This window comes from Melozone crissalis, unplaced genomic scaffold, assembly GCF_028551555.1.
Source record: "Melozone crissalis strain CALT ecotype California unplaced genomic scaffold, PUWL_Pcris_2 ptg000063l_1, whole genome shotgun sequence".
NCBI classification, from domain to species: Eukaryota; Metazoa; Chordata; class Aves; order Passeriformes; family Passerellidae; genus Melozone; species Melozone crissalis.
Genome location: NW_026535841.1, coordinates 5,656,973 through 5,678,799, shown reverse-complemented (window position 1 = coordinate 5,678,799; position 21,827 = coordinate 5,656,973). Strand labels below are relative to the sequence as shown.

Below are 21,827 nucleotides of genomic sequence, written 5' to 3'. Positions count from 1 at the left end.
CAGGGCAGTTCCCCCAGTTTGCTGAGGACTCGCATTGCTGCATCTCCCACCTGCTGCTGAACAGCATTCCTGCTCCTGTGTCAATCCTCAACCCTCTTGTCTCCATCTAGTGTCCAAACCACATCTGGGCTCTCTCCCAGCCCAGTGAGTCCTGCAGCCTTCATAGCCTGCACACTTCTCACTGTGCCCACATCCCAAACACAGCTGACCAGGCTGGGATGGACACCGGTACTGCCAGCCCCTCCTCTGAGAAGGCCACAGTTGTTTCCTGTCCCTCCAATTTTACCCCAGGTGGAGAAGAGCTGCTGGATTGCCTCAGTGGGAAGCATAGAGAGAGATCTGAGAGCTTGGAGAGAATCACAAGGATCCTCACTCACCTTCTCAGGTTTTAATAATATCAGGTTATTCTTGCTTCCTATCAGGCCCAGAAATGAGCAGGAATTCCCCGCAGTGCAGGCTCCTGCCTGGCTCCAGCTCCACCTGCTGGAGTGGGTCAAGGCCCAATCCTGCTGCTACTCAAGGTGCAATAAAATCATTTCTGGGACAGAATGATGCTCTTAACCTGGTTTGGTGTGTGCTTGGGTGAATGTGAGTGTTTCCCTCGGCATGGGAGCTACCAAACTCCCATTAACCCCAGCAGCTCCTCAGTGCAGCCTCCCTGCCCAGGGAGCAGTGACTGCAAACCCCACTCACCCACCCCAGGTCCTTTATCCACCTCCATCCACACAGAGCTGCTTTTCCCACCTCAGCAAAGATGTGGAGGAGCTTTGGAAGTGCCCAGGTCCCTCAGCAGCATCCCACAGATCCCAGATTTGTCTCAGAGCACTTGGTGACACCATGGCACTGCTGTGAGCACCTCACAACCCTCAGGCACACAGTTATGGATCTACTCAGCACCTCCTCATCACCATGAGCTGCCAAAATCCCTGGGCAGGTCCTTGTGTGTCACAAATCCCATCCAGCCTGGGACCAGGGCCATGCTTTCCTCACCTCTGTGCTCATCCTGCTTCGTCAGAGGAGTCCATAAGGTGTTGGTGGCACAAAGCAAGGACAGCAGGGAGACACCAAGGCACGTCCTGTGCATGGAGGCAGAGGGAATGGAGCTCATTTCCGGGAGAAGGGAACTTTTGGGAGGGCCTCAACAGCCTCTCAACACCTGCAAAGAGGAGGTGGCCGTGAGGGCTGGGCCAAGGTTTGTGCTCAGGAACAGACAAAAAATCAAACTAGAAATGCTGTGACTGGATAAAGGGAGAATTTCCACCCTGAGGACAGTGGAGCAGGGGCAAGGAGGCCAGAGAGGCTGTGCAGCCTCTATTCCTAGGGGTTTCCACCACCTGCCTGGACCTGCCTTAAGCAGGCCAGACTAGGGACGCCCTGCATTCCTGCAGGCACGAGCACAGGTGGGATGGAGCAGGACTCCTCTCAGCAAAGGTCCCTGTCAGGGCCCTCAGACCCCAACTGCCCCAGCCAGACTCACCTGGGACCCCACCCCAGCAGCACCCCCTGTCCTGGGAGCTGCACAGCCCCTGCCTGTCCCCACAATGTCCCTGTGCCTGTGCCTGGACAGGCCCTGCATTGCACTGGGAACATTCCTGTCCCCTGCTGCTCCAACCTCCCACCTGGATTTCCCAGACAGCAGGAACCTCCTCTGACACCCCTGCACATCACGGGGTGCTGCTCCCACCAAGGCTCTCCTGCTCTGGTGCCATGGGCTGTGCCTTGACCCAGGAGGTCACTGCTCCCAGCACTGTGGTCACCTCTGGCTCCTGGCTTGGCTTCCAGCACGGAGCAGCCCCATCCTTCGTTTCCAGACATGGAAAAGCCCAGGGTCCTCAAGGGCTTGGCCTTAGGGAGGCCTCAGGTGGATTAAGGCTGTGTGTACATCCAGAGGGACACTTGGCATCACTTCCAGGGGGGTCTGGCTGTGCAGCCACCTGCTGCCTTGGCATTCCTGGGCACCGGAGATCCGGACACGCTGTTGGACCGAGCCCTCACCAGCGGGCCCTGGGGGGCTGCAGGGGTTGTTGGAGCGCTCTGGTTCCTCCACCTTTCTGTGCCGAGGCTGGAAGAAAGGCGAATCCTGTTCGGGGGGGTGCTCAGCCGGCTGACAGACTGAGAGCGTGCTCTGCCAGGAGCAGCCCAGCCCTTGGGGCAAGCCTCGCTCCCGGGATGTCTGCAGGCGCACAGCTTCTCCCGGGGGCCGGGCTCGGACGTGGCCGGGGGCGCTGAGGCCGGGGGATGGACGGCCCGCAGGGGAGCGCCCCGGCTGTGTGGGGACAGGCCGGGCTGGCTCTGCGGGGCGGGCGGGGGGCTCCAGAGCAGCGAGTGGAGCTTGGCTACATCCTCCTTCCTCATCCGCGGAGCTGCCCAGGCAGCGCCCGGCGGCTTGGCACCGAACAGAGACTCGTCACAGAAGGACGGAGCGTGGCTTCGGGACCTTGCAGGGCGACAAACGGAGAAACACGGGCTGGTTACAGCGGGGAAGGCAGAGGGGGACTCGAGGGGCTCCGCAGGGCACCGACACGGGGCAGCGCAGGGAGCGCCCCGCGGCGCGGCTCACCTGCACTGGCTGCCGGGCCGGGAGCCGCGCGCTGAGGGAGCCGCCGGAGCCGCCCAGGGCGGCGGGAAGGCGGGCGGCGGCGGGCGGGCCCCCGCGGGCCGGCCGAACAGCGACTCGTCCACGAAGGACGGCCGCACCCGGCGGCGGCCCCGGGGACCCCGCGGAGGGCGGGCGGCGGCGGCAGCCGAGCCACCACCGGCCGGGACCGGGGCCGGGGCCGGACCCGCCGCCCGCATGGCCGCAGCCCCGGGGCGGGCTCCGACCGGGCCCGGCCCCTTCCGCCCCCGCCCCGACACGTGGATCCGCCGCCGGGACCGACATGGCGCCGAGAGCCCGCCGCCAGCCCCGCCAGGCGCCGGTACCGGGCGGGAACAGGCGGGAATGGACGGGACGGGGACGGGAACGGAACGGGAGCGGGGTGGGAACGGGGCGGGCCCGGCCCGAGCGAGGCGTGTCCCTGCGCCCGGTACTGCGGCCCCGGTGTCCATGTGCCGGTGTCCACAGTACCGGTGTCCTTAGTGCCAATGTCTCCTGTGCCCGTATTCCTGGTATGCGTGTCCCCACGACCAATGTCCCCACGACCAGTGTCCCAATGCCGGTGTCCTGAGTAGCCGTGTCCCAGTATCTGAGTCGCCAGTGCCCGTGTTCCAGTACCACTGTCCCAGAGCCAGTGTCCCCAGTACCCGTGTCCCAGTGCCAGCGTCCCAATACCCGTGTCCCAGTGCCAGTGTCCCCAGTACCCGAGTCCCCAGTACCCGAGTCCCCAGTGCCACTGTCCCCAGTACCCCCAGTCACCAGCACTGGTGGCCCTCCCTGCCACACCAGCAGTGCAGAGCTGCAGTGACCTGACCCTTGACCACAGCCATGTCCCCCACTCTCCCCAGGCCCCTGCGACCCCACTGCCCGCCTTCCCTACGGCTGCCGAGGAGGACGATGGCGCCGACGCTGACGCTGAGCTGGACACTCAGGCCATGGTGCGGGCCCAGAACCAGAAGAAGAAGAAATCCGGGGGCTTCCAGTCCATGGGTGAGTGTGAGGCAGGGGACAGCTGTCACTGGGACAGGGACTGTCCCCTCCTGCCCATGCCCCCTCACTTGTCCCTGTTCCCCCAGGCCTCAGCTACCCTGTCTTCAAGGGCATCATGAAGAAGGGCTACAAGGTGCCCACACCCATCCAGAGGAAGGTGAGCCTGGGGAGCGGTGGGTCCCTGCCCCAGGGGGTGGCAGTGGGGCAGTGACAGTGACGGTGACGGTGGTGTCCCACAGACCATCCCTGCCATCCTGCGTGGCCGGGATGTGGTGGCCATGGCCCGCACGGGCAGTGGGAAGACAGCCTGTTTCCTCATCCCCATGTTCGAGCGGCTGAAGGCGCCCAGCCAGGCCGGGCCACGCGCCCTCATCCTCTCACCCACCCGGGAGCTGGCCCTGCAGACCCTCAAGTTCACCAAGGAGGTACAGGGGACACGGGGTGATTGGGAACAATGGGGACAATGGGTTTGGTTCTGCATCCCACCAATATGTTTATTGCTCACCCTGCAGCTGGGCAAGTTCACTGGCTTGAAGACAGCTCTGATCCTGGGAGGAGACAAGTAAGCTGTCCCCATGTCCCCTCCAATCCCTGCTTCCCCGAGCCTCCCCAAAACCTGGTGAGGGGCTGAGCTGCCCAGTGCCACCCCAGCCTCTCCCCTCTCTCACAGGATGGAGGACCAGTTTGCTGCCCTGCATGAGAACCCTGACATGTGAGTGATTGGGGCACAGGGAGGGGACCCAGTGGGGAAATGGCCACCAGCCATCTGGAGACATCACTGGTGTGCCTGATGGGCATTCCTGCTGTTCCCTTGGAGCAACTTCCTGTGGGACAACTAGTTCTCTGTTGTGTCATCTTTGGGTTGGATTTGGGACCTGCTCCCAGGATAGTGTGGGGACACTGCCTCTCCAGGCCTGGTCCTGTCACCCTCTCTGTCCCCACAGAATCATAGCCACCCCTGGGCGCCTGGTGCACGTGGCAGTGGAGATGAAGCTGAAGCTGCACACCGTGGAGTACGTGGTGTTCGACGAGGCCGACAGGTCAGCAGGGCTGTCCCCAGGGCTGGCAGTGTCCCCACACAGGTGAGAGGCGCAGGAAGGGACCTGCCATGTCCCATATCCCCTCCCTGCAGGCTCTTTGAGATGGGCTTTGCTGAGCAGCTGCAGGAGATCATTGCCCGGCTCCCCGACTGCCACCAGACCGTGCTGTTCTCCGCCACGCTGCCCAAGCTGCTCGTCGAGTTTGCCCGGGCTGGTGAGGACCTGGGGCAGGTGGCACTGGGGACAGGGACATGGCACAGCCAGACTGAGCCCAGCACTGGGAGAACCAGGCTGGATTAATGCTGGCCAAGCGGGTGTCCCTAGCAGGACACCCCTGAGTGACCCATGTCCTGTGTGTCACCACAGGCCTCACTGAGCCCATGCTGATCCGCCTGGACGTGGAGTCCAAGCTGAGTGAGCAGCTCAAGGTGAGATGGGGGAGTTCAAGAGAGGCTTTGTGCCCCCTACCCCCTGCAATCCCCCTGTTCCTGAGGAGGGGACGAGGGTGGCAGTGGTGGCACGGGGCTGAGCGCTGCCCTCGTGCTGCAGCTGGTGTTCTTCCACGTGCGCGGGGACGACAAACCGGCCGTGCTGCTCCACCTGCTCCGCAGCGTGGTGAAACCCCAGGACCAGACGGTCGTCTTTGTGGCCACCAAGCACCACACAGAGTATCTGAGGGAGGTGAGTGACATTTGGGGGTGCCCGTGTGGGGTCTGCAGTGAACTTTCATTGGGTTAAAGGAAAAATCCCAGAATATGTGATCATGGAGGTGCTGCATCCGTTCACCCCTCAGAGAGAGGAGGGAGCACATCAGGATTTGGAGGTCCAAGTGGCCACTCTGGAGTCTCTGGGCCTGTCTCTCTGCTGAGGGCACATCCATCCAATTTATTTCCCCTTTTCCAGCTGCTGACAGCACAGGGCATCCGCTGCACCCACATCTACAGCTCTCTGGACCAGACTGCCCGCAAGATCAACATTGCCAAGTTCTCCCAGGGCAAGTGCCCAGTGCTGCTGGTCACCGACGTGGCTGCCCGGGGGCTGGACATCCCCATGCTGGACAATGTCATCAACTTCAGCTTCCCTGCCAAGGGCAAGCTGTTCCTGCATCGTGTCGGTGGGTGCCAGTGCCCTCACTGTGTTGTGGCATTGAGGGACAGACTGGGGACAAAGCAGTGATGTCCCAGCTGGACTGTGAGGGTTCTTGGGAGCAGGACTGGTACCTTCCCTGTAGAGTTGCCCCTTCCCAGCCATGCCCCCATGGTAAATGTCACATGTGTAGATTGCCAGGGACACCAGGGATCCCTTGCCTGGGTGGGGCCAGGCTGGGCATGGTTTCCCATTCTCGTCTTGCCCGTGCCAGGTCGCGTGGCCCGAGCTGGCCGCAGTGGCACTGCCTACTCGCTGGTGGCTCCTGATGAGATGCCCTACGTGTTCGACCTCCACCTCTTCCTGGGGCGCCCGCTCGTCCTCGCCGGAGCCCAGGAGATGCCTGCAGGTGAGGGGTGGCTGTGTGGCCACTGGGGTGTTCTCCTTGGCCAGTGCTGGAGTTTGTGGTCTTGTGGTGGTGAAAATGGGGTATTGGGGGCTGTGAATACACCATGAGTGTGGGGGATGCTGATTGAACAGTGCCGAGCTCCCTGGAGCTGTCAGCTCTGCTCTGAGAAATGCAGGCTGGGTGCTGGGGAGGTGACACGCTGTGCCCTGGGCTGCAGATGCTGGCGATGTCCTGGGCCGTGTGCCCCAGAGCCTGGTGGATGATGAGGAATGCCTGCTGCTGACGGACCACGAGAGCTCTCTGGAGCTGCGCAGCCTCCGCCGCGTCGCTGACAACGCCCACAAGCAGTACCTGCGCTCCCGGCCCGGCCCCTCGCCCGAGTCCATCAAGAGGGCCAAGGACCTGGATGTGTCCCAGCTGGGCATGCACCCCCTCTTCAGTGAGTGCTGGGGGGACGCTGAGGGAGGGGACCCCATTGCTCTCCCCCTGAAACTGATCTGTGCCTCTGTCCCTGCCTGACTGCCCCAGGAGCTCGCTTCGAGGACACCGAGCTGCAGAGGCTGAAGTTGGTGGATAGCATTAAGAGCTACAAGTCCAAGGCGGTGAGTTGGGATGGGATGGGATGGGATGGGATGGGATGGGATGCCCATGTGGCTCACTGGGAATCATGCTCCTGCCCTGGGCACAGACCATCTTTGAGATCAATGCCACGTCCCGGACACCGGCCAGCACCGTGATGCGATCGAAGCGGCGCCACGACCATGCCCTGATTGAGAAGTTCCAGCGTGGGCAGCAGGAGAAGCGGGCAGCAGCACTTAAAGGGCAGGGGATGTGCCCGGCCCCTCCCGAGCCCCAGGATGGGGAAGGAGAGCAGGAAGACCTCCAGGTAATTGGGTCATGGATGCAGGAACTGCTGCAGAGCTGCCTTGGCCTGGTGCTAGCAGCACCAGGGCCCAGATTGTGCTGGGGTTTGGAGGCTGGTGCAGAGACTTGTGGGCATGTTGGGGGGACATGGCTCCTTAACCCTCCACTGTCCCCATCCAGGACGTGTTCTCCAATGTGGGGGGCCAGAAGCGAAAACGGGGCCGAGGAGGAGAAGATGGTCCCAGGAAAAAGCCGCAGCAGCCGGCACAGCAGGCTGAGGACTTCTACATCCCATACCGGCCCAAGGACTTCGAGAGTGAGCGGGGGTAAGTCTGGGGGGCTCCTGCTGCTGTCCCCCCCAGCCTGTGTGGGGCTGCTCTCATCACCCCCCTTGGCAGGCTGAGCGTGGGCGGCGAGGGCAGCGCCTTCGAGCAGCAGGCGGCCGGAGCCGTGCTGGATCTCATGGGCGACGAGAACCACAACCTCAACAAGAACAAGCAGCTGCTCAAGTGGTGAGTGGGCTTTGCCCATGGGCTGGAGGGGGAATCAGGGCTGGGGGTGGCACTGCTCGGTCCCACCACCCCTCTGTCTCTCGCAGGGACCGCAAGAAGAAGCGGTTTGTGGGGCAGACGGGCCAGGAGGACAAGAAGAAGGTGCGGACGGAGAGCGGGCGCTACATCAGCAGCTCCTACAAGAACAACCTGTATCCTGCCATGGGCACTGCTGCCTGCCTGGGCTGGGCACTGCGGGAGCAGGGCTGGACCTGTGTGTCAGGGCTCCATCCCCTGCCAGGGCAGCAGCCAGGGGAGGGAGCACAGTGGGGTCAAGCGAGGAGTCCCCACATGTTCCCTTAACGCGCCCGTCCCAGCTATGAGAAGTGGAAGCAGAAGTACAAGGTTGACGAGCGGGATGAGGATGAGGAAGGGCCACGCAGCAGGGAGCAGTTCAGAGGGAAGCACAGGCGTGGGCAGGGTGAGTACCCGAAGCAAGCAGCAGAGCCCTGCCCTGTTCCCCTCAGCCTGGCTCTGAGCACAGCCCTGTCCCTCTGCAGGCCCCACGCAGTGCCCGGCGCAGGGCAGGGTGCGCTCGGAGCTGAGGAACAAGCAGCAGATCCTGAAGCAGCGCAAGAAGGCGGCCAAGCAGCGCTTCCTGCAGAGCGGGGGCCTGAAGCGGCTGCGGGCGCGCGGGCGGCAGCGCGTGCAGGAGCTGCGGCTCATGGCCTTCGGCCGCCGCGCCGGCCCTGCCAAAAAGGGCAAGCTCAGGAAGAGGATGTAGGACACACGTCCTCTGCACCTGGACTGGGAGCTGGGCAGGGGACAGTAAATATTGGTTGGTTTTGCATCCCAGCTTCTGTCCGTCCTTGCTCCAGGCATTGTGCCCGCTTGGGGTGATTCTTTCCCTAGAGACACAAGAAGAAGCAGGTGCTGTGGCTGCACAGCCAGATGTATTTTGATGTGAAGCACCTTCAGCAGCTCCCTCCTCCTCGTTGTCCTGCCTGGGGTGCTCTGTGCAGGAGGGAACCTCAGGAGTGCCCTGGCCCTGCCTGGGTGTGGTGCCACCCCAGTGTGACTGTGCCACTACTGTCCATGTTGCCTCTTCACATGGAGTTTCCAGACTTGCAGGAATTGCCTCCGTGCACAGGGGTCCTGTGGCTCCGTGCTGGCCCTGGCAGCCTCTCCCTGGCCCCAGGAGCAGGCAGATAGTCCCCAGGGGCTATTTGTGGCCCTGAAGCAGCCTGACACTCCTGTGGTGCTGTGGGTGTGTGCCAGTGGCACAGATGTCAGACAGAGCCTTCATGCAGTGCAGCACCTGTGGAGATGAGAGCCTGATGCCACAGCCATCCAGGGATGTAAGTGCCCCTGTGTGTCCCCAGCCCCACTGCCCCACGGAGGGGGTTGTGCTGACCATGTCTAACTGGGCCTTCGTGTCCTCCTGGGCTCTGTCCGTGGGGATCCTGAGCTGTGCCGTGGTTTGCTGGAAGAGGTTCAGCACAGCCAGCTTGATCTGCCCCAGCAGCAGGGTCTTCTGGGTGGCTGTGCTCTGGATGTGGGTCCAGCAGGACTCCTGGGGGACAGAGTGAGCCCCTGGTCACTGCCCTGTGTCCTGTGCCCCCCAGGCCAGGCCTGAGTGACCCAGGAGTCCTGGCTGTGTATCTCTGCTGCTTTTTGGGCAAGTGGGGATCCTCAGCTCAGCCCAAAAGGGTGCAGCCCACACACCTTGGCACCTCCACCACACTGGGCATCTCCTTGTGCAGTACACCTGGGGTCTGTAGTGCTGACCCTCTCCCTGGGGGTCCCTGGGCACCCCACATCCCCCTTACCCACTGGAGCACATCCCGCCGGGCAGCCTCCAGGCGCGTGTGGAGCCGTGCCAGCTCGTTCCTGGTGCCCAGGAGCTGGGTGCTGCTCTCCTGACGGTACCGCTGGAGCTGTGCCCTGCCCTGGGCCAGCTGCTCCTGCCCGGCTTCTGCCTCCCGTGCCAGGGCTGCCCGCACCTCCGCCAGCACCCCCAAATGCACCAGCATGGCCGGCACGTCCTGGAACTGGGCAGTGGGAGAGGGCTGAGGCCGCAGGGATGACCCCTCCGAGGCGTTGGGGACATGCAGGGTGGCACGGCAGGCGCTCACCTGTCCCATCGCGGCCAGCACGTCCCGCAGGTAGTCCCCGAAGGGCCGGAGGCTCCGCAGGCGCCGGGCCAGGCGCTCCCGGTGCCGCCGCAGCCGCTCCAGCTCCCGCCGCAGCCGGGCGCTCTCCGCTCGCTCCGCCGCCGCCCGCGCCCGCTCCTCGTCTGCCCGCCGCAGCTCCCGCTCCCGCCGGGCCGCCACCGCCTGCACGGGGACACGGGGTCAGCGGGGACCCTCCGGCCGGCCCTGCCCCGGCCCCGGCCCGGCACCTTGAGGAAGGACTCGAATCTGAGCACGGCGTCGCGGTGCTGCTCTCGCCTCCGGGCCAGCTGCTGCCGGCGCTGCGCCAGGCGCTGCATTCGCTGCTGGAACTCCTGCGGGATGGCAGGGGGCCTGGAGCATCGCCCAGGCTTGTGGGCACCCGAGGGGAGCTGGGGACACCCCTGCCAGCCCCTTGTCCCCAGGCACACCTGCAGCGCCCGGGGACTGGGGCCGCCCTCACCTGCCGCTGGTTCTGCAGCTCCCGCTCCGCCTCCGCCACCTCCCGCCTCTTCAGCAGCACACGGGTGGACGGAGGGAGCGTGGCGGGGCCCCGCGCTGTCCCCGTCCTGCCACGGGCTGCCTGCAGCTCGGCCGGGCTGCGGAGGGAGAGCCTGGCCAGGGAATCTGCCACCGTGCCTCGGGCAGGGCTGCCGGGGCCGCCGCTGTGCCTGGCCCGCTCACCCGGGGGTCAGGAGCCACACAGGCTGAGCCCTGCCTGCATTCATGCTCTTGCCCACCCCCCACTTCAGCCTCCCCTGCTTGGAGCCCCCCAGCACCAGCGAGATGGAGCTGGTTCCATCTTTGCTCAATTTGTTCCCCAGGGAAGGATAGGTCACACCACAACCTCAGCTTTCTTGTGAGAACCCGTGAATCCCCCTGCCTGCCCCCAGCCCATGGCTGCAGCGCCCTCTCCTCCCTGCCAGCCATCCTGGCAGTGCCACCCGGAGATGGGAACACAAACCGAGATCACGGGGCACACAGGACACGCTGGCCTGGCGCCAGCCCTTGGGTCACCTGCCACGGGAGGGCACAGGGGTGTCACTCACAGCAGCCGCAGCCTGTCCCGCAACGCCTCTCGCAGCCGCTCCTCCAGCTCCGGCTCCATCTCGGCGGTGCCTCCTCCTCGCCCGGGGCCTGCGGAGGAGCTGGGACCGGGACAGCCGAGGAGGTGCTGGCAGCACAACAGAGTTGCCAGGGGCAGCCAGAGGCTCCCGCAGCTCCCGGGGATTTTCCTGGCTCGGCTCCGAGCGCGGCTGCGAGGGCGCGGTGCGGGGCACAGGGAATGCACCAGGGCTGCTTGCAGGGGGGCTCCCACTCTCAAACCATCCCATCCTTCCACCCACACTCTGTTCCCTCCAGCCCTCAGACCCCACTCCAGCCCCTCAGAACCCTCTGTTCAGGCTCCATGGCCCTCCAGAGACCACTGTGCACAGCCAGATCCCAAGCACAGTCCCCAGTCCTCCCTGTCCCCCTCGGCCAGCTCCAGCTCCCACTGTTCTGACACCCTAGGGATGGCTCAGACCCTCTGACTTCACCCCAGCACAGCCCCTGCCTCTCTATGCATGTTCCAGGAGTGCCCCTTCTGCACAGGCCATCAGGTCCCCTTTGTCCCCCCATATGTGTGCTCATGTCCCCATTACCCTGCACCCACACAAGGAAGAGATTAACTCCTGACTTGGACACAGAGCAACACTGCAGAAGGAAGAGGGAAAAAATATTTATAATACAAACAATTCAGCCTCCCCAGAGTCAGTGTCAGCCATGTCCTGCCCACACAGCCCTCGTTTCTTCCCTTGCCCCAGGACCGCTGTGGCCCCGTGGTGCCTTTGTCCATCCCAGAGCTGCTCATGGGGACTGAGCCAGAATCCCATATGGGAATTCGAGTCTGTCACAGGCACTGAAGTGAGGGAGTGTTCCCATGCTCTACCTGTGCTGGGTGCCACCTTGTTTTAGGAACACCCAAGACAAAGAGGGAAATGGAAGACAGAAGAAATGGAGAAACAAGGCTGGAGAAGGATGGAGTGAAACTGTGGAAGTGGCAGGTGGAGAGAGAGGTGCCTGAAGTGTCCTGGGACAGGACACTGACAGCCTGTGCTCAGCCACACACAGTGAGGGCCTGCTTGATGCTGGATTCCAGCTGGAGCTCCGTGTGCTTCCTCAAGGAGGGATAGGAGCTATGAGCCTCGTGTCTCTTCTCTCCCTTCCTGTGCAGAGACCCCACTGTGGAGCTCATCATCATCACCTACACAGGGCACAGAGCAGCAGCATCTCAGCTACAACAGCCAGCAAGAATTCCTGCCTCCCTGGCAGCTGCTCAGCAGGGAGCAGGGGCTCCTCACCTTCTGTGAGGTGGCTCAGGTGAGCAGCCTGGGCCCTGCTCCCTCCCACCAGTGCCATGGCCTCGTGCTCGGTGCAGCTGCTCAGGGCCTCCTCAGACCTGTTCCCCTCCTCATCATCTTCAGAGTCCACCAGCACTAGGACATCCCCTGAGTCTGCATTCCTGGGAAGAGCAGAGCAAGCTGGATGAAAAGCTGAGGAGAGCCTGTTCCCAACCCTACAGGAAGGCTGAGCAGTGATGCCATGAGGGGCTGGGCTGAGGAATGTCAACTCACCTGAATGCAGCACCTGAACGGGAGAGAAAAGAGAGACAACATTAGAAACTGTCCCTCTGTATGGTAGCAGTGTGCTCCTGAATGGGGAATCATGAGCATTGACTCTGTGATTGCAGAAGGCTGATCAATGCTTTATTGTTATCACACTATGCTATAATATACTATATTATAGTATATTATATATAAACCCATCACCCTTGCCAAACAGTCTGATATACACACGTGGATCAATGAATTGATCAATGAATTAAAACACTATCACCAAAGTCCAATTAAGGAATCACTCTTTGGCAAACAATCCCCATAACACATTCCACACGTGCACAACCACTGCAGAGATTAAGATAAGAATTGTTTTCTCTGAGCTTTCTCACAGCTTCCCAGGAAAATCCTGGGAGAGAATTATATCTCTCTCTGTTCAGAAGATACATGATTACCACAGCACTAGGAGTGCCACTGGTTTTATTGACTGGACAACCCCTGCCAACCCTGTGCTTTCCCCAGATGGTCACTGGCAATCCCCGTGCAGAGGCACAGACGTGGCACAGGCAACCCTGACTGACTCCAGCACGCAGGGAGGGACAAGCGGGTCAGGGACAGAGCCCCAGGAAGGAGGAACCAACCCCTACCTCTGAGGCACAGGAGGGGATTGTAGTACAACACAACCCCAGTGACGGTGAGAACAGTCAGGAGGGACAGCACCACCACAGCACCCACGACCCCAACGATGTTCACCGGCTCTGCAGAGAGGGGACACAGGTGGATGAGGAATTCCCAGGCGTGCAGCACCCCCAGGCCCTCCTGGCACAGCCCCACTCACGTTTCACCGTGAGGCACACAAAGAGCTCCCTGAGCCCCACGGGGTTCTGGGCCTTGCAGACGTAGCAGCCCCCATCGGTGGCCTGGGAGCAGTTCTGGATGGTGAGCCTGGACACGTTGCCCTCCTGGGCAATGCGGAACCTCCCCCCAGGCTGGATCTCCTGCTGGGGCTGGGAGATGTCCCTGAGCCAGCTGAGCCGAGCTGCCGGCGTGCTCTCGGTCACCCGGCACGTCAGGGTCACGTTGTCACCCACAAAGCAGGTCTGAGGGGGCTCAGACTCCAGGGAAGGGAGTTCTGAACAGCCCCGGGGCAAAAGGAAACAAAAACAGGAGTCAAGGAGGGGATGGAGGCAATTAACATAACGAGCAATCAAGCCTCTGGCTGATTAATAATCATTAACAGAAGGGAGGCAGGCAGGAGTCTGGGAGTTGAGCACTATGGGTTTGGCATTTGGCTCACTCAGGAGCCTCCCAAGGGGTGACCTGAGCAGCTTTCATGTGCTCAGTCCCTTCTGACACCTGTCTGCACATCCCCAGGGAAAAATGGTCTGAGGGGGTAGCCAGCAGGTAGGTGGCAGAGAGGAGAAGAGCAGCCCAGGGATTATTTCCCTTGGGAGCAGCAGAGCTCTTGAGAAGCCTTGACGACCCTTGGAGGATAAATACAGCCCAGATTTTCATCAGCCACTCAGATGCATGAAGGGCACATACAACCCTTAAACCCACCCTTGCCAAACCTCATCTTAAGGTCTCCTGATGGCTCATCCCTGCCCACAGCCCCCAAACCACCTCTCACTGTCACACAAGTGTGTGGGAGCTTTCCACAGGTGAAAACACTGCTGGGGTGAAATTTGTTGGCCCCTGAAGATGGGCACAAAACACAGCTCAGCTACAGCTCTGCCATGATGGACACCTGTGCCTCCTGCTGCACTTGTGCCCTGCCATGCCACCTCCTGCCTTCATTTCCTCAGTCCTCTGGAGAGCAGGGAATGCCCAGGGTACCCACCTGCCCCTGTTCACCAGCTTCATTACAGTTAATGAGGCAGCAAAAGCACTCACTTATCTCCACAGTGCAGGCAGGCTGCTCCTGCTTCACCACGTGGCTGCCCACACACGTGAAGACTTTCCTGTGGGCGAGGTGGGAGCTGTTGAGGGTCTCCACGTGGGTGTCTGAGGAGCTGGTGGAGCTGATGACCCAGCTGGAGTTCTCCAAGTCCTGCCCCTCTTCTCTCCAGTGCAGGGTGGGGTGGGGGTACCCTCCAGGCCAGCTGCAGAACAGCTGCAGCATCTGCCCTGACGAGGAGCTCTCAGCCCAGCACTTTGGGGATGCCTGTGGTGGATCTATCAGCAAGGACAGCACGTGGTCAGAAACACTTGCAGGGCTGGAATTCATTTGTCATCATCCTTATTGAAAAATCCTTCCTGTTTCCCTGCCAGACTTGCTCCCTGACCTGCATCCCACAGCCCCAGGTGTGCACAGCTGTAAGTGACAGCCAGCAGGGACCAAGAGGGGCTGTGACAGTCCCCACAGCCAAGCCTTGAGGGAGGGAAAAAATTATTGCCACAGCTTGATCCAATGGAAATGAGATAAACACAGCAGGAGAATGGAATCCCACTGCCCTGGTGCTCATGGCACAGCTACCACTGAGTCATCACTTGAGAGCAAGGCACACTTCTGGCTCTCTCCCAGCTGCTCCTTGCACACACAGATCCACACACACACGTGCTGATTTAACAGCCACAGGGATTCTGGACTCTGATCCAGGCAGGATTAACACACTGTGCCCAATGCAGAGCTGAACAAGACCCCACCAAGAGATCCAAGCAAAACAAGCCCCACACACCAGAGGTGTCAGATGGATGTCTGAGGCTTATTCTGGGGAACATTTATTCAGAGGACTTTGAAACTACTTGAATTAATTAAAAAAAGATCATGGCAAACCCTCATGTGAGCTGCAAGAACACACCTTCCTGGGGCTGGTCTCTGCAGGAGCTGTACACACACCTCAGGTGATCTTTGAAACCACCCAGCTCTGGCAAGAAAGTTCTCTGCAACACTCCCTGTGTCCCACCTCTGGGGAGGATCAAACTGACCCCAAACCCTGGCTGTGGTTAGCAGGGCACCCTGTCAGCCTGAACCTGCAGGAACTGCCCCACATCAATGGGGCACAGCCCCTCCAGGGTGTCCAGGTGGACACAGCCCCTCCAGGATGTCCAGCCAGAGCTGCACTTTCTGTGCTGAGCTCAGGAACAATCACCTGAAGCCATCAGCTTTACATCCTGAACTCCCAGGCTCTCCCAGCACAACTCTGTCTAAAGAAATCTGCTCCCACAACATTAACAAACCAAATAAAAATCTCCACCCTCCCAACCTCATACAACAGCAGCAAAAAGGAGCTGTTGTGGTTTGACCCCCAGGAGAGCCAACAGTTCTGGCAAAAACCCACACACACAGATGCGCCAAGGAATCCCTGGAGGTGTGGAACTGCACGTCTCCTTCACAGGTGCTTCCCATCCAAAACAAACACAGAACCACAGCCCAAGGCAGGGCTGCACCTTTGTCCTGTCACTAGAATGTTTACTGCTTGTGGGGTTGTCAAAGTGCACTTTCCAACAAAAAGAGAACATTTTGGTACCACCCATGGGATGGGCTGTCAGCTGGTTATTCCCACACAAAACCTCTACATGTCCTGGGAGGCTCTTCCACAGCAGTGCCAAGTCCAAAATTTGCTCCAGGCCAGGATAAGATGTTCCACCAACAGGGGTTGTAAAAAAACGGGGCCCTGCTACAGGTCAGAGGTTAAACTTCTAACTTTTACTGATTCTCCTGCTGAGCTAAAGCATCTCCAGAAATCTTCTCCTCACCTATCAAAGGCTATGCCCACATCATCTTTGTTGTACTCAGACATTAGTGATACAATTAATTTCAGACTAATTAATGAACTTCAGAGTGAATCACCAACACTTAGCACCCCATGAATATGTTTTGCTCCCAATTGTTCTGCCCCAGTGCTCCAGATTTGGGGCTTCTCATCCCAGTGCCTACATATCTATTCCCTGAAGCAGCCTGGGGTTCAACCTTTCCACACCCCCATCTGCACATTCCTTGCTGCAGGAAGAGAATCTTTATTCCTGTAAACTTTCAAGAGGTTAATCTGTACAGAACAGGTGCAGTGTTTACACACAGGCAGAAGGAAGGAACACCCTGAAGGCAAACAGGTCTCACACATGGAAAGAGCAGCAAGAAAGGAAAGGGCCAAGGGAGTACAGAGCACCAAAAAGCAGCACGTTTTCCCTCTTCTCAGTCCTGAGGGCACTAAGAGCAGCACCAGATCTGGAGGGGATTGTTCCCATGGAATACATGAGGCATCAGGGCAAAAAATGGTTCCCTGGCAGAAGCAGGAAGGATTAATTGGAGTGCTTTCCAGTCTGACTTCCACCTGTGCTCTGAACGTTTCTAAGGGAATGAATGGATGAAATAGACATGGAAAAGGGACAGAGCACCAGAAGGCACAGAGGGGCTGATAGAACTGGCCTGTGCTGATAACAGGTACGCTCCCAGGACACTGCTCCCACATAAACCTGAGGAATTTCATGCTTACATCAACTTCTCAGCTGGGAAGAGTTCTGCCACTAAAAGGATGGCACTGACAAATGGCACAGCACATCTATCCCAACAAGGGAAAGCAGACAGCAAGCAGCAGCTCCTACCCCAAGGTTTATGGAGACTCAAGTCAGCCAGACTCAGAGGCAAAAGGTCCCCATGGAATAGCTACAGAGAATGGAAGATGTGCCCAAAAACTCATTTATCACCAGCAATGAAGAAGAAACACAGCGAGGACTTCAGAGCTGCCATTTCCCCTCCACATGCTAGATCTGTGACAGAACATTTGGACACACATTTTGGTGCTTGTGAGCAGATATGAGAAAGATTCTGCACCGTAAAGCCGTCTGCACTTTCTAAATATTAGTTTTCCGCCAGTGCCAGATGAATTTGGGGACGTGGAAGGCCGAGGGGAGGAAGCCCAGCTCGGGGATAACTTACTGGCCACCAGGAGCTGCACCCTGTGCTCGTGGTCCGTCTTGTTCAGCACTTCCCTGCAGGTGTAGTTGCCCTCGTCCTGCACACGCAGCTCGGAGATGCTCAGGGAGCTGTTGTCCACCAGGGAGAAGCGGACATCGGGGGGGAAGGAGACCCTCGAGGAGAAGAGAGGCGGGAAGGACTGCGGATCGCCTTGGAACCAGACCACCTCAGTGGCTTCCTTGGACACGTTGCGGCACAAGAGGAGGATGTTTCCTCCCACCTGCCCAAAAACCACTTCATCTGTTCCTGCAAGAGAGAAGGGACGGCGTCAGGGATGGAAGGAATGGGCAAAGCCGCCTTCTGCAGCAAAGACCTGGATATCTGATCAGGGTCAGCCCTCTGGGGTGCTTGTTATGGGACTGCTGAGGGACCTCTGAGGTGACTAAAAGCACCCAGCACACAGCAGGATCAGGAAAAGGGGCACAGCTCCCTGCTCCCCTCCCCTCAGCCCGCGCTACCTGCGGCCTCCCGGCGCGGCACCAGCCTCCAGAAGCAAAGGGCGAGGACGAGCCGCGCCGGCGGCATCCCGCCGAGGCGCTGCATGGCTGTGCGCCGCTGCCGGAGCCCCGCGGAGGCGGTGCTGCCCGGCCACCGCCCCGGGGACAGGCCTGGGAAGGGCGGGCGGGCGTGCCCGGTCGGGGGGACCCGCCCGCCAGGCCCGTGAGGGGCCTGTGATGGGGTTCGTCCATGCAGCGGGTCCCGCCGCCTCACAGCCGCCGCTTCGGGCGGCCGCCATCTTGAGACCCCCCCCCCAACGCGGGGCCGCCCGCCATGTTGGGGTCACCTCACCCCCCCCTCGGCCATGTGGGGCGGCCCCAGCAGAGCGGGGCTGGCGCTGCCCCCGGTGCCGCCCACGGACCGGGAGTGTTTGAACCGGAGAGCGCGGTGTGTGCTGAGTGGGGTTCCCTAAGCAGTGTTCTCTGAGCGGTAAGCGACCCGCACGTCCAGAGAGCTGCTCTAATCCCCCCACTCAGAGACACCGCACAAACCGCGGAGCGGGAAGAGCAGAGATAAATGGTTGTTTCTCTGTGTAACCCCGCAGCGAGGACCGTAACCACGCAACTATGCCCGGGTTTCTCCAGGACACCTTACACATGGCAGCTTGGAAGCACCAAGGCGTGCGTGAAACAGAGCGCTGAGACCCACAGGGTTGCTCCACTGGGCCCTGGTACATTAATTATTAATTAACCTAATTAGCGGTAGGGACGACAGTGCTGGCCCAGGTAACGGGAGATCGGCCGGTCCCCCTCGGCTCCGCCTGGGGGCGCCATAGAGCTGGGGCGGGGGAGGCCGGTGGTGCGTCTCCACCAATGGGAAGGGAGCATAGCGGCGTCTCCACCAATGGGAGCTGAGCGGGGCGGTGCCTCCGCCAAGGGGCTCGGGCCGCTCGGAGCCGCCGCCGTCGCAGCCACAGCCACAGCCACAAACGTCGCCATGCCGGTGGACTTGGCCAAGTGGGACGGGCCGCTGAGCCTCTCCGAGGTGGAGCAGAAGCCAGCGCACCCGCTGAGGGTCAAGTATGGCTCCGTGGAGATCGACGAGCTGGGCAAGGTGCTCACGCCCACTCAGGTGAGCAGCCCCGGCCCTACGCGCGGGGGTTGGCGCGGCAAAATGGCGGGATGCGGCCGGGCCTCCTGCGCTGTCCCTCCGGCAGCTGCCGCCGGAGCTTCCCCGGGTGCGGGGCACAGAGAGGGGCTGAGCTGTGGAGGCGGCCTTGCTGTGGGGGCGGCCTTGTCGCAGGAGAGAAAACCCGTGGCTCTCACAGCCAGGGCGAGCTGGCACGAATGGCCTTTGAGCCCTCGGGTGGCGCTGCCAGCGCAGGCCGTGCTGGCCCCGTGTGCAGGGCAGGTGGCTGGCGCTGGCAGCGCGGCCGGTGCTAACGCGGTCACCCCTGCAGGTCCAGCATCGCCCCACCAGCATCGAGTGGGACGGCTGCGATCCCCAGAAGCTTTACACCCTGGTTCTCACGGACCCTGATGCGCCCAGTCGGAAGGACCCGAAGTTCAGGTAGTGAGGATGGACAGCTCCGTGTTCTGCGTGGGGAGAAAGGATCATTTCTCTTGGGCTGAGCAGAGGCTTAAGGAGGAGGTGGGGCTGTGCTCTGCCTAAGGTGCAGCTGTGCGGCTGTGGCTTGTCATAGAAATCGCGTCCTTGCATCTCTCCTTGAGCCAGGGACAGCATGGGGAGGAGCAGCTGCTCTTATCAAGGATGCTCAAAGTCTGTTGTAGCTGGAGCAGCACAGCATTTACTGCTTGCTCTAATTTAGCACGTATGTGAGTTGGAATTAGGTCTTTGCTGGCAGCAGAATATTAAATCTGGGACCAGCTCACCTTCTTCAAGTCAGCCTCAGCAGTGTTTGGAATCCCCACTCTCAGAGGTCAGGCTGTGGGTTTCCTGCGGCCACATGGAGCTGGTTTTGGCAGGCTGTGCATCCCAACAAAGCAGTGCCTTCTCTGGGACTGGTGCTCTTTGGGTTTGGCAAACAAGGAATGGCAGCTCTTTGTTTACTCCATGCTGACAGCCTCATGGAAAAGCAGCAGCTGGAGTGACAAAGATTGTTCTTATCTGTGGCTCTGCCAGATTGTTCTGTGCCTTGTGCTTTCAGGGAGTGGCATCACTTCCTGGTGACCAACATGAAGGGCAACAACGTGGGCAGCGGGACCGTCATGTCGGATTACGTTGGCTCCGGGCCTCCCAAGGGAACAGGTCGGTACCTGCAGCAGCTCCCAGGTGCTGCTGTGGATCACACCCAGTGCAGCAGGGTGGGGAGAGCCCTGCAGGAACAATCCATGCAGGATTGCTGGGGGCTGCACACAGCAGGGATCCAGCCTTAGTGCACCTTCCCTGGGCAGCTGTGGGCTCACCTGGGGGGTGGTGATGTTCACGGGGGTCCCAGGATGAGGGAAGAGATGAGGATCTGACTCCATGTTTCAGAAGGCTGAGTTGTTATTTTATAATATGTATTCTATGAAAAGAAAATTATATATTAAAACTATACTAAAAGAACAGAAGCAAGGATTTCATCAGAAAGCTAGCAAGGAATAGAAAGGAATGATAATAAAATCTTTTGACTGACCACAGAGTCTAAGACAGCTGGACTGTGATTGGCCATTAATTAAAAACAACTGCATGAGACCAATCACAGATGCACCTGTTGCATTCCACAGCAGCAGGTAATTATTGTTTACAACTGGTTTCTGAGGCCTCTGAGCTTCTCAGGAGAAAAGATATTATGATATATATTATATTAAAAGAAAATGATATATTAAAGCTATACTAAAAGAACAGAAGCAAGGATTTCCTCACAAAGCTGGCAAGGAAAGAAAAGAACAATAATAAAAATCTTGTGACTGACCAGAGAATCTGAGACAGCTGGACTGTGATTGGCCATTAATTAAAAACAACCACACGAGACCAATCAAAGATGCACTTGTTGCATTCCACAGCAGCATATAATTGATGTTTACAACTGATTTCTGAGGCCTCTCAGGAGAAAAGATATTATTATTAATATATATTATATTAAAAGAAAATGATATATTTAAACTGTACTAGAAGAACAGAAGAAAGGATTTAATCAGAAAGCTGGCAAGGAAAGAAAGGAACGATAATAAAACCTTGTGACTGACCAGCGAGCCTGCTGTGCTGCAGGGTTCTGACGGAGCCCGTCCGTCCCTCCGCAGGGCTGCACCGCTACGTGTGGCTGGTGTACGAGCAGCCGCAGCCGCTGGCCTGCAGCGAGCCCGTGCTCTCCAACCGCTCCGGGGACAAGCGCGGCAAGTTCAAGGTGGCCGCGTTCCGCAGCAAGTACGGGCTGGGCGCGCCCGTGGCGGGCACCTGCTACCAGGCCGAGTGGGACGATTACGTGCCCAAGCTCTACGAGCAGCTCTCGGGGAAGTAGGGCCAGGGCCCGCGGTGGGGCTGGGCACGGCGCTCCGGTTGTGTTCTGTTAATGAGTTTGAGCCGAGTGTCCTGCTCTGACAATGTCACTGTCACTGTCCCTGCTCTGTCCCTGTGCTGATGCTCGTGGTATCCTAGCTAGAGCTGCCCCTGGCTCCAAACTGACCTGCTTAAGGGAAACAGTAGCCTTTGTGAATTAGTGTCAATTCAGGGGGTCTCTGCTGTCTTGGCATGGCTTGAGGTGGCAGGGGTGTGGGTGCACAACCACTTTGGGGCAGGTGTTGGCTGTGGAGACTCCCTTTCCCAGGAGAGGAGAGGGCAGTCCAAGGGAAACTTCTCCCCCTTTTTTTTTTTCTTTCTTTCCCCCCTCCTACATTTGGCCAGTGCCTCCACATCACCACTACAGTAGTGAAGGTGCAGCTCGAGGGGAGGCAGGAGCTGGCCTAGAGCACTTCCCTCTGTTCTCTGCTGCCACCCAAAGCTGAGACCACTTTGTTCTGTTCAGTCCTGTGGTGCCCTGCCCTGTGCTCACAGTGCAATTAAAAACTTCCCAAGGTACTTGGTGTGCTTGGTTGTCTTCTTGGGGGGGATGAGGGCAGTGCTCAGGGAGCAGTGGGTGCTGTTGTGTTCCTGTGCCAGGGCTCCCATTCCTGGAGGGACACAGCTCAAAGCCATCGTGTCTTTCTATCTCAAAAATATTTCCAGCCTTCAGTTTCTCCCCAAGGGATCTCCCCTCACTCCCAGACCTATGGGGGTTCTTCCCTC

At 59.7% G+C, this 21,827-nt stretch overlaps 5 protein-coding genes across 5 annotated transcripts; 2 read left to right on the top strand and 3 right to left on the bottom strand.

Annotated features, from left to right (window-relative positions):
- Nucleotides 1-2,217: 2,217 nt before the first annotated feature.
- Nucleotides 2,218-2,796, bottom strand: RITA1 (RBPJ interacting and tubulin associated 1; the record flags this gene model as incomplete). Its single annotated transcript, XM_054289050.1, has 2 exons — nucleotides 2,561-2,796; nucleotides 2,218-2,437 (listed from the first exon to the last, which is right to left on the bottom strand). Coding segments are annotated over exons 1-2 (456 nt in total), but the record flags the coding sequence as incomplete, so codon positions are not given.
- Nucleotides 2,797-2,861: 65 nt separating this feature from the next.
- On the top strand, nucleotides 2,862-8,262 carry DDX54 (DEAD-box helicase 54). Its single transcript, XM_054288739.1, has 20 exons — nucleotides 2,862-2,918; nucleotides 3,445-3,586; nucleotides 3,673-3,743; nucleotides 3,826-4,011; nucleotides 4,099-4,148; nucleotides 4,257-4,298; nucleotides 4,531-4,626; nucleotides 4,719-4,840; nucleotides 4,993-5,054; nucleotides 5,176-5,307; nucleotides 5,530-5,740; nucleotides 5,987-6,121; nucleotides 6,339-6,560; nucleotides 6,650-6,723; nucleotides 6,810-7,007; nucleotides 7,166-7,311; nucleotides 7,384-7,497; nucleotides 7,584-7,688; nucleotides 7,854-7,957; nucleotides 8,037-8,262. The coding sequence occupies exons 1-20, from the start codon at nucleotides 2,880-2,882 to the stop codon at nucleotides 8,258-8,260; spliced, it is 2,475 nt and encodes an 824-aa protein (XP_054144714.1). The 5' UTR covers nucleotides 2,862-2,879; the 3' UTR covers nucleotides 8,261-8,262.
- A 159-nt stretch (nucleotides 8,263-8,421) lies between these two features.
- CFAP73 (cilia and flagella associated protein 73) lies at nucleotides 8,422-10,755 on the bottom strand. Its single transcript, XM_054289049.1, has 7 exons — nucleotides 10,697-10,755; nucleotides 10,111-10,339; nucleotides 9,878-9,982; nucleotides 9,612-9,812; nucleotides 9,306-9,527; nucleotides 8,891-9,049; nucleotides 8,422-8,794 (listed from the first exon to the last, which is right to left on the bottom strand). Exons 1-7 carry the CDS (start codon nucleotides 10,753-10,755, stop codon nucleotides 8,699-8,701), a joined length of 1,071 nt encoding a protein of 356 aa, XP_054145024.1. The 3' UTR covers nucleotides 8,422-8,698.
- A 606-nt stretch (nucleotides 10,756-11,361) lies between these two features.
- On the bottom strand, nucleotides 11,362-17,717 carry VSIG10 (V-set and immunoglobulin domain containing 10). The gene is made up of 8 exons (XM_054288922.1): nucleotides 17,621-17,717; nucleotides 17,124-17,408; nucleotides 14,138-14,419; nucleotides 13,083-13,376; nucleotides 12,892-13,002; nucleotides 12,263-12,275; nucleotides 11,990-12,150; nucleotides 11,362-11,892 (listed from the first exon to the last, which is right to left on the bottom strand). Exons 1-8 carry the CDS (start codon nucleotides 17,703-17,705, stop codon nucleotides 11,825-11,827), a joined length of 1,299 nt encoding a protein of 432 aa, XP_054144897.1. The 5' UTR covers nucleotides 17,706-17,717; the 3' UTR covers nucleotides 11,362-11,824.
- An 851-nt stretch (nucleotides 17,718-18,568) lies between these two features.
- On the top strand, nucleotides 18,569-21,620 carry PEBP1 (phosphatidylethanolamine binding protein 1). The gene is made up of 4 exons (XM_054288553.1): nucleotides 18,569-18,731; nucleotides 19,060-19,169; nucleotides 19,768-19,868; nucleotides 20,846-21,620. The coding sequence occupies exons 1-4, from the start codon at nucleotides 18,597-18,599 to the stop codon at nucleotides 21,061-21,063; spliced, it is 564 nt and encodes a 187-aa protein (XP_054144528.1). The 5' UTR covers nucleotides 18,569-18,596; the 3' UTR covers nucleotides 21,064-21,620.
- The last annotated feature ends 207 nt before the right edge of the window (nucleotides 21,621-21,827 follow it).

What these genes read in the sequence shown, in the direction of transcription:
- DDX54 (XM_054288739.1), top strand. Translation starts at nt 2,880, where the DNA reads ATGGCGCCGAGAGCCCGCCGCCAGCCCCGCCAGGCGCCG. An exon ending in GCTGTTCCTGCATCGTGTCG is followed by an intron (nt 5,741 to 5,986) that starts GTGGGTGCCAGT and finishes TGCCCGTGCCAG; the next exon opens with GTCGCGTGGCCCGAGCTGGC. An exon ending in AACAAGCAGCTGCTCAAGTG is followed by an intron (nt 7,498 to 7,583) that starts GTGAGTGGGCTT and finishes TGTCTCTCGCAG; the next exon opens with GGACCGCAAGAAGAAGCGGT.
- CFAP73 (XM_054289049.1), bottom strand. Translation starts at nt 10,755, where the DNA reads ATGGAGCCGGAGCTGGAGGAGCGGCTGCGAGAGGCGTTGCGGGACAGG. An exon ending in CGGGACAGGCTGCGGCTGCT is followed by an intron (nt 10,340 to 10,696) that starts GTGAGTGACACC and finishes GTGTGGCTCCTG; the next exon opens with ACCCCCGGGTGAGCGGGCCA. An exon ending in AGCTGCAGAACCAGCGGCAG is followed by an intron (nt 9,983 to 10,110) that starts GTGAGGGCGGCC and finishes GCCATCCCGCAG; the next exon opens with GAGTTCCAGCAGCGAATGCA.
- VSIG10 (XM_054288922.1), bottom strand. Translation starts at nt 17,705, where the DNA reads ATGCAGCGCCTCGGCGGGATGCCGCCGGCGCGGCTCGTCCTCGCCCTT. An exon ending in TGCCTGCACTGTGGAGATAA is followed by an intron (nt 13,377 to 14,137) that starts GTGAGTGCTTTT and finishes GGGGCTGTTCAG; the next exon opens with AACTCCCTTCCCTGGAGTCT. An exon ending in CCTGAGCCACCTCACAGAAG is followed by an intron (nt 11,893 to 11,989) that starts GTGAGGAGCCCC and finishes TGCCCTGTGTAG; the next exon opens with GTGATGATGATGAGCTCCAC.
- PEBP1 (XM_054288553.1), top strand. Translation starts at nt 18,597, where the DNA reads ATGCCGGTGGACTTGGCCAAGTGGGACGGGCCGCTGAGCCTCTCCGAG. An exon ending in AGGTGCTCACGCCCACTCAG is followed by an intron (nt 18,732 to 19,059) that starts GTGAGCAGCCCC and finishes TCACCCCTGCAG; the next exon opens with GTCCAGCATCGCCCCACCAG. An exon ending in CGGAAGGACCCGAAGTTCAG is followed by an intron (nt 19,170 to 19,767) that starts GTAGTGAGGATG and finishes TTGTGCTTTCAG; the next exon opens with GGAGTGGCATCACTTCCTGG.